At 33.7% G+C, this 16,727-nt stretch overlaps 1 protein-coding gene across 2 annotated transcripts in view; it reads left to right on the plus strand.

Annotated features, from left to right (window-relative positions):
• phkb (phosphorylase kinase, beta) overlaps positions 1 to 13,321 on the plus strand; it is a 66,057-nt gene extending 52,736 nt beyond the window's left edge. The window contains exons 25-31 of one of the 2 annotated variants that reach the window (XM_088991488.1): positions 4,098 to 4,188; positions 9,171 to 9,376; positions 10,233 to 10,367; positions 10,976 to 11,105; positions 11,202 to 11,309; positions 12,587 to 12,727; positions 12,801 to 13,318. In XM_088991488.1, the coding sequence (XP_088847614.1) occupies positions 4,098 to 4,188; positions 9,171 to 9,376; positions 10,233 to 10,367; positions 10,976 to 11,105; positions 11,202 to 11,309; positions 12,587 to 12,727; positions 12,801 to 12,938 (949 nt within the window). In that variant the 3' untranslated portion in view covers positions 12,939 to 13,318. Of the gene's footprint in view, positions 1 to 4,097; positions 4,189 to 9,170; positions 9,377 to 10,232; positions 10,368 to 10,975; positions 11,106 to 11,201; positions 11,310 to 12,586; positions 12,728 to 12,800 lie in introns of both variants that reach the window. The other variant, XM_088991487.1, reaches the window with a different exon arrangement.
• Positions 13,322 to 16,727: the final 3,406 nt, after the last annotated feature.

Consider the following 16,727-nt stretch of genomic DNA (forward strand, 5'->3'; position numbering starts at 1 on the left):
ATAAATGAAATGTATTATTATTATTATTATTATTATTATTATTATTTTGCACAGCCGTCCTCATTTCAAGCTCAGATAATTACAGACCCTTATAATTCAGGAATTAACTTTTTTAGCTGATGAAAGATGAGCGTCTAAAGTTTCTAACGCTGTATTGAATGTTGATGTAGGCCTAAAACTCAATATTCTGTGGGTCCTGGAATTTAAGTGACAATGACAAAAACCCTGGCGCTTGAGTGGGCACAAAGTGGGCGACAAAGCTCCTTACACAGAGCTTTGTCGCCATCTTCTGCCTCTTTTTGGTGCTACACGAAGTTTTCAGACCAAACAAAGTCCAGAAAAAAGGAATTGACGTGATGGAAGGACTGCTACAATGTGTCCTTTTTTCGGTCAGGGGCGTTCCTTCAGTTACGTCACGTGAGGACTCGTCACCAACTCACAAACAAGACTTCCTGAATGTTCAGCGCGAGTCTTAAAATGTAAAATATAGCTATATGCGGTGGAATCTTTGTAAAATACGCTTTGTAGAAGTCATTTGAAGCCATTTTACAAATTATGGACACAACTTGTCCGGAGACGTCGGTTGTCCTTTAAATATGACAACTTCTTATTCTGTCTAATCTATATCAATGTGTTATACTCTGACTGACAGCGACGACAACTCTGCCCACTGTATACCATTTGTATTAATTGGCTGAATGCGTATTTGCGCACGCGCTAGCGAGATGTGATTATGCCAAAGAGGGACGGACAGGAGAAAGCCATCAAGCTGTTATTTTTTTTACACCCCCCCCCCCGACCCCCATCTTGAAAACGGTATCATCGCTTGGGGTTCATTTCCCTAACATCGGCAAACAAGTGGAGCTTGAAATAGGACGGCCAACAAAGTGTCAGAGGATTGACACCACATCATGCCTCATAAACGTCGTGACTGTTGCATTTTTGTGTGTGTGTGTGTGTTACCGCGATGAATATCTCCACACACAAACACACACTTTCAGCATTCATTTTGGCTTATTATTGAAATGATTTGATTTCTTCTGCGAGGATGGCTTTCGGCTCCAATGGGTTGCCAATGGCAACGCTAGCTGCATTTTTGGTTTTCGCATCAGAGGGAGGCAAGAGGAGGCGCCCTGACGATCAATTTAACAAATCAAATGAGTGAACGTTAAAATATGGAAGCTGTTTTACATGAATAATTGGAGAAGGCTGTGCTGGCTGGCTGGCAGTGTCGTTGATTCACTCGTGATTTTCATCAAAATGGGACAGACTTTTTCTAAGTATTCTTCTCATGACTCAATGTTAAAAAGGTCTTCCAATTTGTGTGAAAGTTGGCTTACCAGGGAGCACCACTTGGCCCAAGTCGTAGATTCAAGAAGTATGAATTAGAAATGAAGTTGCTTTTTGTGTTATTTTCTTGTTTTGTTTTTTTTCTGAATGAAACACGTTTGTATTTTATTTATTTCTTTTCCCTTATTTATTTATTTGGTTATTCATTTTTATGTATGCATTTATGTCTGTTATTTTAGTTGTTTCTTCATTTTTTTTAATTTTATATTTTTCTTTTTAATATGTATTTATTTATTTATTTGTCTATTAATTTTTATGTACGCATTTATTAATGTATTTATTCATTTATTATTTTTTATTTGTTTACTCATTCTTTTTTTATGTATTTATTTATTTATTTGCATATTACTTTTTTCATTATTTATTTTTTATTTTATTTTTTATTCATTTTTAAAATGTTATATTTATTTATTTATTATTTGTCTATTCATTTTTATGTATGCATTTATTTATGTATTCATTCATTTATTATTTTTTATTTGTTTACTCATTCTTTTTTTATGTATTTATTTACTTGTTTGCATATTACTTTTTTCATTGTTATTTATTTATTATTTTATTTCATTTCATTTTTAAAATGTTATATTTATTTATTTATGATTTGTCTATTCATTTTTATTTATCATTGTTTATTTATTATTGTATTTGTTTATTCATTTATTTTATTTGCCTATTCCTTTTTAATATGTATTTATGTATGTATGTATTTATTTATTTATTTACTTATTTATTTATTCATTCATTTTTATGTATGATTTTTTTACGTATTTAATCACTTATTATTTTTTATTTGTCTGCTCATTTTTATTTTTTATGTATTTATTTATTTGTTTGCATATACATTTTTTCATTATTTTTTTATTTTATTTGTTTATTCTTTTTTTAAATTCTTTTTTTATTTATTTCTTTGCCCATTTATTTATTTATTTATTTATTTTAATTTTTAGTTGGTTTGAATGAATAAAATAGCCATATACCATACATATTTTAAACATGTTTAATTGTTTCTAAATTGTATTGAAGTATTATTTGAACTGTTATTTACTTGATTTGTTTTTAATTATTTCACAATCGTATCCGGTATTCAATTTGTATTTAATTTAATCAAATACTTTTCTGTATAAAATGTTCAATGGGCTAATATTCAAAAAAAAAAAATATATATATATATATATATATATATATATATATATATTTCATATTTCAATATATTATTCAAAATAATACTACTTTAATATCTTAAGTAGTACCTTCTTATAAAGTGTCCTTGAGAGTTTTAAAAGGTGCTTATAAATTAAATGTATTACTATTATTATTACTATTACTATTAGTATTACTACGACTAAAACTACTACTACTACTACTACTATTACGATAACTATTACTATTACTATTATTACGACTACTACTACAACTACTACTACTATTATTATTATTATTATTATTATTATTATTATTATGATTATTATTGTTATTTTTGTTATCATCATCAATATTATTATTATTATTATTATTATTATTATTATTATTATTATTATTATTATTATTATTATTTCCTTTTCGGTATTTTCCTTTTGTTTTGATTGCCCAATACACCATGTACATATTATCATATATATATATATATATATATATATATATATATATATATATATATATATATATATATATATATATATATATATATATATATATTTCATATATTTCATATTTCAATATATTATTCAAAATAATACTACTTAAATATCTTAAGTAGTACCTTCTTATAAAGTGTCCTTGAGAGTTTTAAAAGGTGCTTATAAATTAAATGTATTACTATTATTATTACTATTACTATTAGTATTACTACGACTAAAACTACTACTACTACTACTACTATTACGATAACTATTACTATTACTATTATTACGACTACTACTACTACAACTACTACTACTATTATTATTATTATTATTATTATTATTATTATGATTATTATTGTTATTTTTGTTATCATCATCAATATTATTATTATTATTATTATTATTATTATTATTATTATTATTATTATTATTTCCTTTTCGGTATTTTCCTTTTGTTTTGATTGCCCAATACACCATGTACATATTATCATATATATATATATATATATATATATATATATATATATATATATATATATATATATATATATATATATATATATATATTTCATATTTCAATATATTATTCAAAATAATACTACTTAAATATCTTAAGTAGTACCTTCTTATAAAGTGTCCTTGAGAGTTTTAAAAGGTGCTTATAAATTAAATGTATTACTATTATTATTACTATTACTATTAGTATTACTACGACTAAAACTACTACTACTACTACTACTATTACGATAACTATTACTATTACTATTATTACGACTACTACTACAACTACTACTATTATTATTATTATTATTATTATTATTATGATTATTATTGTTATTTTTGTTATCATCATCAATATTATTATTATTATTATTATTATTATTATTATTATTTCCTTTTCGGTATTTTCCTTTTGTTTTGATTGCCCAATACACCATGTACATATTATCATATATATATATATATATATATATATATATATATATATATATATATATATATAAAAGCTTGTGATGTTCCCTGGTTGGCTAACTTCACACGCGATCGCTTTCAATTTCAGATCAATTTGATGTGGTGCTCTTTTTTTTATTTTCTTCTGACGTCCAATGTCTTTTCGTCCACTAGGTCCGTTGTCCGTCTTGCCGCCAGTCTGTTAACTAAGCTGGTGGACAGCCTTGCTCCCAGTATTACTAGTGTTTTAGTGCATGGCAAGCAGGTAAGTAGGTACTACTTGCTAAGTACTTGATGATGCACCGGAAGTGATTATTGCAGTTTATATGCGTAAAATTGCTCAAATACCACATCAATCTCTCCGATGATCTTTTTAATGTTCACTGGGGGAGGTGGCGATTAGCGGACCTTCTTTAAATGTCTATTCCCTCTCGTTCCCTCAGATCCTCTTCCTCTCTCCACCTCTGTACGAACCCCTTGCCCGTCTCAGCAGGATGGGGGACAGGGCTTTCATCTGCTCTGCCCCCAAACTCTGGACTTCCTCCTCACATTCGTAACATGGATTCTCTTCCCATCTTCAAATCCCATCTCAAAAGCCGCCTATTTAGAATCGCATTTTCTGTGTAGCACTTTCTCTTGTTTCTGTTTATAATTGTATTTTATTTTTTGCATTCTATTTTTGATTGTATTTTATTTATTATTGTACCTATGCTTGTCTGGGACTGTAAAGTGTCCTTGAGAGCTTTGAAAGGCGCCTAAAATGAAATGTCTTCGTCTTTGTCTTCTTCTTCTTTTTCTTCCTTTTCTTCTTCTTCTTTTTCTTCTTCTTTTTCTTCTTTTTCTTGTTCTTTTTCTTGTTCTTTTTCTTCTTTTTATTTTTCCTCTTCTTCTTTTTCTTCTTGTTCTTTTTCTTCTTTTTCTTCTTCTTTTTCTTCTTATTTTCTTCTTCTTTTTCTTCTTCTTTTTCTTCTTTTTATTCATCTTTTTCTTTTTCTTCTTATTCTTCTTCTTCTTATTATTATTATTCTTTTTCTTCTTTCTTCTTTTTCTTCTTCTTCTTCTTTTTATTATTATTATTATTATTATTGTTATTATTCTTTTTCTTCTTCTTTTCTTACTTTTCTTCTTCTTTTTGTACTTCTTCTTTTTCTTCTTCTTCTTCTTTTTATTATTATTATTATTATTATTATTATTATTATTGTTATTATTGTTATTATTCTTTTTCTTCTTTTCTTACTTTTTTCTTCTTTTTGTACTTCTTCTTTTTCTTCTTCTTCTTCTTCTTATTCTTTTTCTTCTTCTTGTTTTTCTTATTATTATTATTGTTTTTCTTCTTTTTTTCTTATTATTATTATTATTATATTTTTTTTTCTTCTTCTTATTGTTATTATTCTTTTTCTTCTTCTTTTCTTCTTCTTCTTTTTCTTCTTTTTCTTCTGCTTTTTCTTATTATTATTATTATTATTATTATTCTTTTTCTTCTTCTTCTTCTTTTTATTATTATTATTATTATTATTGTTATTATTCTTTTTCTTCTTCTTTTCTTACTTTTCTTCTTCTTTTTGTACTTCTTTTTCTTCTTCTTATTCTTCTTTTTATTATTATTATTATTATTGTTATTATTGTTATTATTCTTTTTCTTCTTTTCTTACTTTTTTCTTCTTTTTGTACTTCTTCTTTTTCTTCTTATTCTTATTCTTATTCTTTTTCTTCTTCTTCTTTTTCTTATTATTATTATTGTTTTTCTTCTTTTTTTCTTATTATTATTATTCTTTTTCTTCTTCTTTTTCTTCTTCTTCTTCTTATTGTTATTATTCTTTTTCTTCTTCTTCTTCTTCTTCTTCTTCTTCTTCTTCTTATTATTATTATTATTATTATTATTATTATTATTATTCTTTTTCTTCTTCTTCTTCTTCTTCTTATTATTATTATTATTATTATTATTATTATTATTCTTTTTCTTCTTCTTTTCTTCCTTTTCTTCTTCTTTTTCTTCTTCTTTTTCTACTTCTTTTTCTACTTCTTCTTCTTCTTCTTCTTCTTCTTGTTATTATTATTATTATTACTATTACTACTATTATTATAAAATCAGATTGTAGCTCCTCGTGCAGCTCCCTCCTGCGAGACCAACTAATCACCGCACGTGCACTTGCTATTCATCACTCATCTCATGGCCGCGTACGTGGCGGCTGATCCTAGCACGACCCCTTCGCCGCTGCCATCGTCTGGCGTCAAGTGTTTCTTGCAGATTAGCCTTCTCCTCACCGAGGGCCTTGCTTATCTAGCCCCATGATTATTTTATTTAGTTATTTATTTGTTTATTTTCATCCCTGTGTGAGCACTTTTAGCCTTTCATTATGCTCAAGTAGCTCACGGTGTGCATCTGCATATAGATTGCCTCGACACAAGCTACTTGCAAATTTGGGGTTCTCTCCTCTTAGTTCCAAGCGGTACTCAGCCAATTACATTTAAATATTCTCTGTTTAAGCGAAACTCCCTCGAGACTCTCCTTCTACTCCAAAATGTTACAGTGATACCTTGGCTTACAAACTTAATTGGTTCCCAGACAGCGTGTAAGGCAAAAAGTGTGTATCCCAAAAATTAATTTCCCATAGGAAACCATTAAAATGAGAATAATCCGTTCCCAGGTCCCCATAAAACACAATTTTCTACTTTCTAATTTTCTAGCCTTAAAACTACACAAAATACAGTAAAGTCTCGTTATATCGATATCGGATATATCGATAGTCCCGGTTATATCGATACTATTTCTATGCACGCACGGAGAAAATTACATGCAAACAGGGTCGGATATATCGATAGTCCCGGTTATATCGATATTTTTTCGGACTCCCTTGAATATCGATATAACGAGACTTTACTGTATATGATGTGAAATGTAAATTTCTCCACTGCGAGACTAATAAATGCAAATCCAATAATAATAATAATAATAACAATAATAATACGACTAATCATAATAATAATACCACTACTACTAATAATACTACTACTAATACTACTACTACTACTACTACTACTACTACTACTACTAATAATAATAATAATAATACAACTACTACTTCTACTACTACTACTACTACTAATAATAATAATAATAATAATAATAATAATAATAATAATACATTCCTTTCATAACTTTGCTGCTGTGAAATGTAAATTTCTCCACTGCGAGACTAATAAATGCAAATCCAATAATAATAATGATAACCATAATAATATAATAATAATAATAATAATAATACGACTAATCATAATAATAATACCACTACTACTAATAATACTACTACTAATACTACTACTACTAATACTACTACTAATAATAATACAACTACTGCTTCTACTACTAATATAATACTAATAATAATAATAATAATATATATATTAATAATATATATTAATAATAATAATAATTTTGCCTTTCAAAACTCTCAAGGACACTTTACAGTCACGGGATTAGACCTTTTTTTGTGAGGGTGAGCAGCCGCAGCCACTTGTGCCACTCTACCCGGAAGCAATACAGCAGCAAAGTTATGAAAGGAAGAGGAAAGGAAAGAAAGAAGTAGAAAAACAAATTACAGGAGCTGCTGGAAAGGCAGCAACTCTCCCGGCGCCATCTTGAACATAACAAATATATGACAACACAGAGAGGCATTCATTCTTCAGCACTAGCTGCACCCTCATTGTGACATGAAGCAGTTCTGGATGAAAGAGGAGAGAATCAAAGCATCCTTTTCAGCAGTGGATCAGGGACATCATGGTGGAATGTGCACGTCTACTACAAGCTAAATGTTGAAAGCAAACACGATATGGGACATCTTCAATGAATGACATATTTTAAAACGTTTTCCATACATCAGGCGCGCCGCATTATAAGGCGCATGTGTCAGCGCCTTATAATGCAGATGCAAAGATGTGTGTTTGTGGCATGAACCAACCCCCCCGCCCCTCCAGGCTCCTCCTAGGTATCTCAAGAACGTTCTAATTCCAAAGGGATCTTCTCCCCAGGTGACCCTTGGCGTTTTTGGCCACGAGGAGGAAGTGATCTCCAACCCGCTGTCTCCGAGCGTCATCCAGGGGATCATCTATAGCAAGTGTTGCCCACTAGGGGGCGAACGGGAGGCAGTCCTACAACAGGAGTTGCGTACGTGGCGGCTGATCCTAGCACGACCCCTTCGCCGCTGCCATCGTCTGGCGTCAAGTGTTTCTTGCAGATTAGCCTTCTCCTCACCGAGGGCCTTGCTTATCTAGCCCCATGATTATTTTATTTAGTTATTTATTTGTTTATTTTCATCCCTGTGTGAGCACTTTTAGCCTTTCATTATGCTCAAGTAGCTCACGGTGTGCATCTGCATATAGATTGCCTCGACACAAGCTACTTGCAAATTTGGGGTTCTCTCCTCTTAGTTCCAAGCGGTACTCAGCCAATTACATTTAAATATTCTCTGTTTAAGCGAAACTCCCTCGAGACTCTCCTTCTACTCCAAAATGTTACAGTGATACCTTGGCTTACAAACTTAATTGGTTCCCAGACAGCGTGTAAGGCAAAAAGTGTGTATCCCAAAAATTAATTTCCCATAGGAAACCATTAAAATGAGAATAATCCGTTCCCAGGTCCCCATAAAACACAATTTTCTACTTTCTAATTTTCTAGCCTTAAAACTACACAAAATACAGTAAAGTCTCGTTATATCGATATCGGATATATCGATAGTCCCGGTTATATCGATACTATTTCTATGCACGCACGGAGAAAATTACATGCAAACAGGGTCGGATATATCGATAGTCCCGGTTATATCGATATTTTTTCGGACTCCCTTGAATATCGATATAACGAGACTTTACTGTATATGACAACACAGAGAGGCATTCATTCTTCAGCACTAGCTGCACCCTCATTGTGACATGAAGCGGTTCTGGATGAAAGAGGAGATAATCAAAGCATCCTTTTCAGCAGTGGATCAGGGACATCATGGTGGAATGTGCACGTCTACTACAAGCTAAATGTTGAAAGCAAACACGATATGGGGCATCTTCAATGAATGACATATTTTAAAACGTTTTCCATACATCAGGCGCGCCGCATTATAAGGCTCATGTGTCAGCGCCTTATAATGCAGATGCAAAGATGTGTGTTTGTGGCATGAACCAACCCTCCCGCCCCTCCAGGCTCCTCCTAGGTATCTCAAGAACGTTCTAATTCCAAACGGATCTTCTCCCCAGGTGACCCTTGGCGTTTTTGGCCACGAGGAGGAAGTGATCTCCAACCCGCTGTCTCCGAGCGTCATCCAGGGGATCATCTATAGCAAGTGTTGCCCACTAGGGGGCGAACGGGAGGCAGTCCTACAACAGGAGTTGGTCATCCATATCGGCTGGATCATCTCCAACAACCCGGAGCTCTTCAGCGGCATGCTTAAGATCCGAGTTGGGTCGGTGACACCCTCCATGACCCCCATGACCCCCATGACCCCTCTCCACTCCAAGAACTGTTGACAGTTCGTTTGAAGCAAATCAAAATGCGCTATTTGCGTCAAAATGAGCGAAGCGTCCGCGTAATGTTGTGCAATGTCCTTTTAGTAATAATTATTAATTATTAATTATTTGTTAATTATTAATTAATTGTTAATTGTTAATTGTTAATTGTTAATCATTAATCATTAATCATTAATCATTAATCATTAATCATTAATCGTTAATCATTATTCATTATTCATTATTATATTAGTATTAATAATAATATTACTATATACCACCATATTATACTATAATATTTGGTGGTAATACTATATTACCACCAATACTACTAATACTAATACATACTATATATGAATACTACTAATACAAATAATATTAATACTACTAATAATCATACTAAATACTACTAATACAGTACTACTAATACTCCTAATACTAATACTGTACTACTAATACACATACTAATACTAATACTACTAATAATAGTAGTACTAATACTATTAATACAGTACTACTAATACTATTAATACAGTACTACTAATACTACTAATCCTACTAATACTAATACTACTAATATTAATACTACTACTACTACTACTACTACATACTAATACTAATACTAATACTAATACCACTCCTAATATGACTACTAATACTACTACTACTACTACTACAACTACTACAACTACTACTACTACTACTAAGACTACTACTAATAATAATAATAATAATAGTTATTATTATTATTATTATTATTATTTATTATTATTATACATTTCATGTATTCTTTTCCGTATTGGATGTCCGCAGCTGGATTGTCCAAGCAATGAAACAGGAGTTGAAAATCCGGGCAGGAGACATGCCCCCCCAGGACATCTACCAGCTTTCTCCCAGCGATATCAAGCAACTTTTACTGGACGTTCTCCAGCCTCAGCACACTGGGAGGTATTCACATTCCTCATCGTGAAATCCTTATTGTGTCATTTTACCCACTTTCAATTAGATTTCACTTATCCACATCCGTCTTGCACTGTCAGCCAAAAAATTGGGTATTTATTTCATTTATTTATTTATGTAAATGTTATCTATCAGACAAAAAACTGGGGATTTTTTTTAAAATGTATTTACATTTTTCAATCTTATCTCATTGAATGCTTGTCAAATCAAGTTGTCACGATTTGCAAGTTGGTGGGTGGTGGTGGACCCCAAAAAAGCAAGCAGGAGGGATAATTTGTCAAATACACCTTGTATTTGACCAATAATATTAAATAAAATCAGCAGGAACAAAATCTCAAACAACAAAGTTATCAGAACAGAAAGGTCCAAAGTAGCAAACAAAACCACGAGCAAAACATGATGAGAAGAAACAAAACTGACAGGGTGAAACAAACAATGACCCGACACTGAATAGTCATACTGGGAGTCCTTTCAACTACCACTGATGCAAACGACAAAACTTGTTCAGCTGCCTGCAGTGCCGCCCGTTGGTTGCAAACCAAAACGTGACACAATTTGCCAATTTCCTCTTCACGGCCCGATCGCATCTCGCGCAGGTCATGGCTCCACCGCCGCCAGATTGACGGTTCGCTCAACAGAACTCCTTTGGGCTTTTACGACCGCGTTTGGCAGATCCTGGAGAGGACCCCCGATGGGATTCTGGTTGGCGGTACACACCTACCGCAGGTATAGGACTCCATTTGCGATGCCTTCAAGCATCTTTGAAATAGAGGACCAAAAATGTTCTCAACATTTCCTCACTGTAATTCGATTTTTTTGTAGCAACCGACACTGTCTGACATGACCATGTACGAGATGAATTTCTCTCTGCTGGTGGAGGACATGTTGAAAAGCATCGTCCTGCCCGAATACAGACAGACCATCGTGGAGGTAAGCAACTACTGGTGGACAATTCCAAATCCGTTCCCAATATCGACCTCGAGTGCCCCGAAAAGCGCCCAGAAATGAAATGTACCATTGCTATCATTACACTGTTTTCACCACTCAATGCAAGATTGGAGGGGCGGGGGGGGATAGTATTCAAAATACCAGTAAACGCATAATCATGAGCAAATTACATTTAATGGTACAATCAAAACAGTTCCACATTTCATTCGTTAAAACAAAAAAAACAAAAAAACAGGTAACATCCGATTTACGACCGGCTCCAACATACGACCACCCATACTTACGACCACCAGACCCTATTTTTTATTTTTTTTTTAATTCTACGCCTGGCACCGAAACGCGCTAGGAGGCCGCCAACGCGTACAACAATTTTGGCCAGCCAGCTCCTCACTCTTGCACAGCAATCGACTGCGTGATGGCACCAGAAGGGGGAGTTAGCGAGTCATTTAGCCTCCGAGTCTCTATTCAACATTTGGAATGGATTTAGACTCACGACCATTTCGACTTACGACCATTTCGATTTGCGACCGTTTGGTCGGAACAGAACTCGGTCGTAAGTCGGATGTTACCTGTATTTTCAGGTATTCCGTTTTCGGCATTAAATATTAGCAGGAATGTTAATTATAACAAATATCGCCACTTGTAAAAAGCGAAGTCGACCACTGAGAAAACAAGTCCGTCCAAAAAGTCGTGAGAAGAAACAAATTGCCAAACAAACGTTCGTTTGGCATTTTGCATACTCGGCACCGGCAGCCAATCAGAAGCCTGCTTCAGACTACACCCTGACTGAAAAGTGTACTTGAGAGTTTTGAAAGCCGGTTAGAAAAAAAGGAGTCCACGTAGCTTTGAGCAGACAACGCAATGCAAACATTGTATTGTGCACCACGATGATAAACTACAACTGGAGCGAAATCTTCAGCAAGGGTTATTTACCATAAATTAAGCAAGGGAGCATTTGTGGTAGGTACTTCCTTAATTTTAGAAAACCCTTTATACTTCGCAACACTGTGTTTTTTTGCGATTAGTCGTCCTATTGTGTTTTAAATTGTGAAAAATCGGGCAGGCAACTTTTCAGAGTTGTCTGCCCGGGTGTCCATTAACTTTTTTGTCATGAGTTTCAGACACTGCAAACATCATGGAATTTCACAAGTTGCATTGGCCTTTGCGGGCCGAATAAAATGATGTTTGCGGGCCAGATTCGGCCCCCGGACCTTGACTTTGATACCAGTGTCCTCATATCTCTCCTTGTGTGAGCGCAGTTGTTAATGGTAGTGTCCATCGTGCTGGAGAGAAACCCGGAAGTGGATTTTGCTGACAAGGTGGATCTGGACAGTCTTGTAAAGGAAGCATTTGCTGATTTTCAGCGGGATCGTAGTCGCTCGGAAGGAACTGAAAAGCAGGTATGAAGCATTCCGACCCCTTTGGGTATTTTTTTTAAAGAGAAATCAGCATTGTCCTCCCTGATGTCTCCAGGACGACATGCAGGCTTTCTACAACACGCCACCTGTAGGTCGGAGAGGCACTTCCAGCTACCTGACCAAAGCAGTCCTGACGCTTTTGTTGCAGGGGGACGTAAAGCCCTGCAAGGACGACCCGTGTTCTGTTAGCTAGAAACCCGGACGCTGTTATTCTTTTAGTGTTGATGAAACAATCCACATGGTGCATTGAAAACTAAAGATAATAATAATATAATAATAATAATAATAATAATAATAATAATAATAATAATAGGAGTGGTCATAGTAGTAGTCATAGTAGTAGTAATAGTAATAGTAATAGTAATAGTAATAGTCGTAATAATAGTCATAATAATAGTCAGAATAATAGTCATAATAATAATAATAATAATAAGAAGAAGAAGAATAAGAAGAATACGAATAAGAATAAGAATAAGAATAAGAATAAGAATAAGAATAAGAATAAGAATAAGAATAATAAAATAATAATAATGATAACAATAATAATAATAATGATAATAATGATAACAATAATAATAATAGGAATAATAGTAATAGTTAGTAGTAATAGTCATGGTCATAGGAATAATAATAATAATAATAATAATAATAATAATAATAATAGGAGTGATGGTAATAGTTAGTAATAATAGTCATAGGAATAATAATAATAATAATAATAATAATAATAATAATAATAATTAATAGGAGTAATAGTAATAGTAGTCATAGTCATAGGAATAATAACAATAATAACAATAATAAGACTAAGACTAAGACCACTACTACTACTACTACTACTACTACTACTACTAATAATAATAATAATAATAATAATAATAATAATAATAATTGCTGTTAATCCGGTGCTGAGTGATGTTTAGCAATCACCTCCTTTGAATGTGAATTGTGCCATTGTGCCATTGTGCTCGCATACATATTAAATATTTAACGTGTCATGTTTACGTGCACAATTTTTTTCCCCCTGAATGGTTGTCGTATAAAGAGAAGTAAAGACATATTTAAAAGCGTTAGCGTATTGTTACGTATTTTATCAACAGTTATATGTAGAATCAATGCTGCAAGTAGGTTCCGAATTTGTGGGCTAGCATGATTATGATTTGGTCTTTTATTTGCCAATCATTAAACTTTGTGATGATCAAAATGCAAATATGTTTAAATGAGGTGTCCATCTGTTGGAGTAGACATTGTTCACATTTGGTGGCAAATGGACACGATATGCAGGACAAGTATGTGTTTGGAAGATCCCAACAGATGGCAATATAACCCTAAAATTCACACTTACTATAAATCAAAATGGCAGAACGCTTGCTTCTTATTACTTGTTATTCTCTCGATCTAGCTTATCCAGCTAGCTAGCTAGCTATTGTATCTAGCTAGCTAGATAGCTATTTATCTAGCTAACTAGATAGCTAGCTATTTATCTAGCTATCTATCTAGCTATCTGGCTAGATAGCTGTCTTTAGGTCTATCTAGCTTGCTATCTATCTAGCTATCTGGCTAGCTGTCTATCTATCTATCTATCTATCTATCTATCTATCTATCTATCTATCTATCCGCCTATCCACCTATCCATCCATCCATCCAGCTATCTGACTAGCTAGCTGTCTTTATTTCTATCCATCTATCTAGCTAGCTAACTATCTATCTAGTTATCTGGTTAGCTAGCTGTCTTTATGTCTATCTGTCTATCCATCTAGTTAGCTAGCTAGCTAGCTACCCATCCATCCATCCATCTATTTAGTTAATTAGTTAGCTAGCAAGCTGTTTAGGCAGCTAGCTAGTTTATTTTTGTTTGTGTTTGTCTGTTTATTATTTTTTTTATTTTGTCATTCATGTGTTTTTGTATTCATATTATTAGGTGGGTCCGCTCAGTATCGCTATGCCTAGCATGTACTTATTGTACGTCATAAAGAGATGTTAGCCAAACTGCAAAGTACAAAAATTGGTTTCACACTTCGCAAACATCTTTTTTTATCATCTGCTACATGTTGACAAGGACATACACAGAAAACATTTATTGTATTTTTTTGTTTCAAAAAACTAACTAAAACACCCACATCTTATTTTGTCAAACCAAGCTACGAAATAAGATGTCAGGGGGATTTTTAATCAGCAATTCAATTGACTTTTCTTCTTGTCGCTAATGGACTGTGCAAACAAAGACAATGTGATTTTTAGGGGCGAAGACACCTCCCAGCGAACAGCAGGGATCCATAATATTGAATACTATTAAGACATAAAATAACCATCACTGGGGGGAGTACAATGAGTGTATTTTTTAATGCTGGGCAAATGCCATTTTACCTCATATCTTTCCCTCTATTCAGCCATATTGTTCCGGACTCGGTGAGGTGGGCACGATTTTTAAGAACATCTGATTTAAAATGGTTGATCTAGATCTCAGATGTCAAAGTTCAGGCCCTGGGGCCAAATATGGCCCGCCAACATCATTTTATTCGGGCCGCAAAAGCAAATCAAACGTGTGAAATTCCAAATTTCACAAGTTTGTGAAAACCAAACTTTCCAATTGTCGTACGTAAACCACAATAACAGTCATTATTTTGGACTTCAAATTTGAAAACTACAGTAAAGTCTCGTTATATCGATATTCAAGGGAGTCCGAAAAAATATCGATATAACCGGGACTATCGATAATCGACCTGTTTGCATGTAATTTTCTCCGTGCGTGCATAGAAATAGTATCGATATAACCGGGACTATCGATATATCCGATATCGATATAACGAGACTTTACTGTAGTTATTCATTCATTTGTTGTGCGCCCTGTATGTAATATGTGGAGGGGATTAAACATTTTCCAAATTCATAACAGCCCCCGAGAGGAAACCGTAAATTGAATGCCGAATAATAATCTCATTGTTCACTAGGAAGACGACTAAGCTGACAAATAAACATTTAGATGGATGGAAACCTTAAATGACAACCGACATCACTTTTTTATTTCCTAACTGACATCAGAAAAACGTTTTATAGCATCTAAAATACCCAAAACACGCAGTATGATATTTTTAGTCAAATGCAAAACAATAAAAATGACTTGTGTGTGCTAAAACTGCAAACAATTGAGCTGCAAATTGGGGATTTTTCAGAAAGTCCCGCCCCCTGTTCGTGACGTCACGCAAGACGTCTTGCCTTGCTCGAGTATCAAAACAATGGCTTCAGATTCGGAGAAGCTGCTTTCTTGTTACTCATCCAGTTAGGAATATGATTCAAATAGTTCTGAAGAGGAAAGCATACATGTTTGCAATCGATTAAAGAAGTCCTTCCGGGTCATTTTGAGGCGTCAGGACTGATGTGTAGCGTCCTAGAAAATGCACAATATGGCGCCCTAGCTCTGTTGGAAATGGGCTGATTTTGGGTGTTTGTGTCAATTAGTATCAAATAGTAGTCTTGGTGCAACACACAACGATTCACCATCACATTATTTGCCTTTTCCTTCTAATTTCGCCATCAACACGGACCAACACGATGATTTCAGACCAAACAAAGTACCCAAAATGCATTGTGTGTCGCTTTCTCGGTCAGGGGCGTTCCAGACGTGACGTCACGTCTGGAATCGTCACCAACTTAAAAACAAGACTTCCTGAATATTCAGCGCGAGTGTTAAAACGTAAAATATAGCTAGCTATATGCCGTGGAATCTTTGTAAAATACGCTCAGTAGAAGTTTTACAAATTATGGCCACAACTTGTCCGGAGGCGTCGGTTGTCCTTTAATAATTCCACAAACAAAATCAACAAGCGTCTGCCCATAATTTAACATGGCCCATTTTCCAAAGGCATGAATGGCCGTCCTTTTCTCCGGACAAAGCACCCCACAGGTCAATTCCCATATTGATGCTTTGCGTCGCCTGACACATCGGTGCTGTAAACGCCACATCCGGTTCAAGGTGACACCC

This window comes from Hippocampus bargibanti, linkage group LG03 (assembly GCF_051943395.1).
Source record: "Hippocampus bargibanti isolate YZ-2025 linkage group LG03, ASM5194339v1, whole genome shotgun sequence".
NCBI lineage: Eukaryota > Metazoa > Chordata > Actinopteri > Syngnathiformes > Syngnathidae > Hippocampus > Hippocampus bargibanti.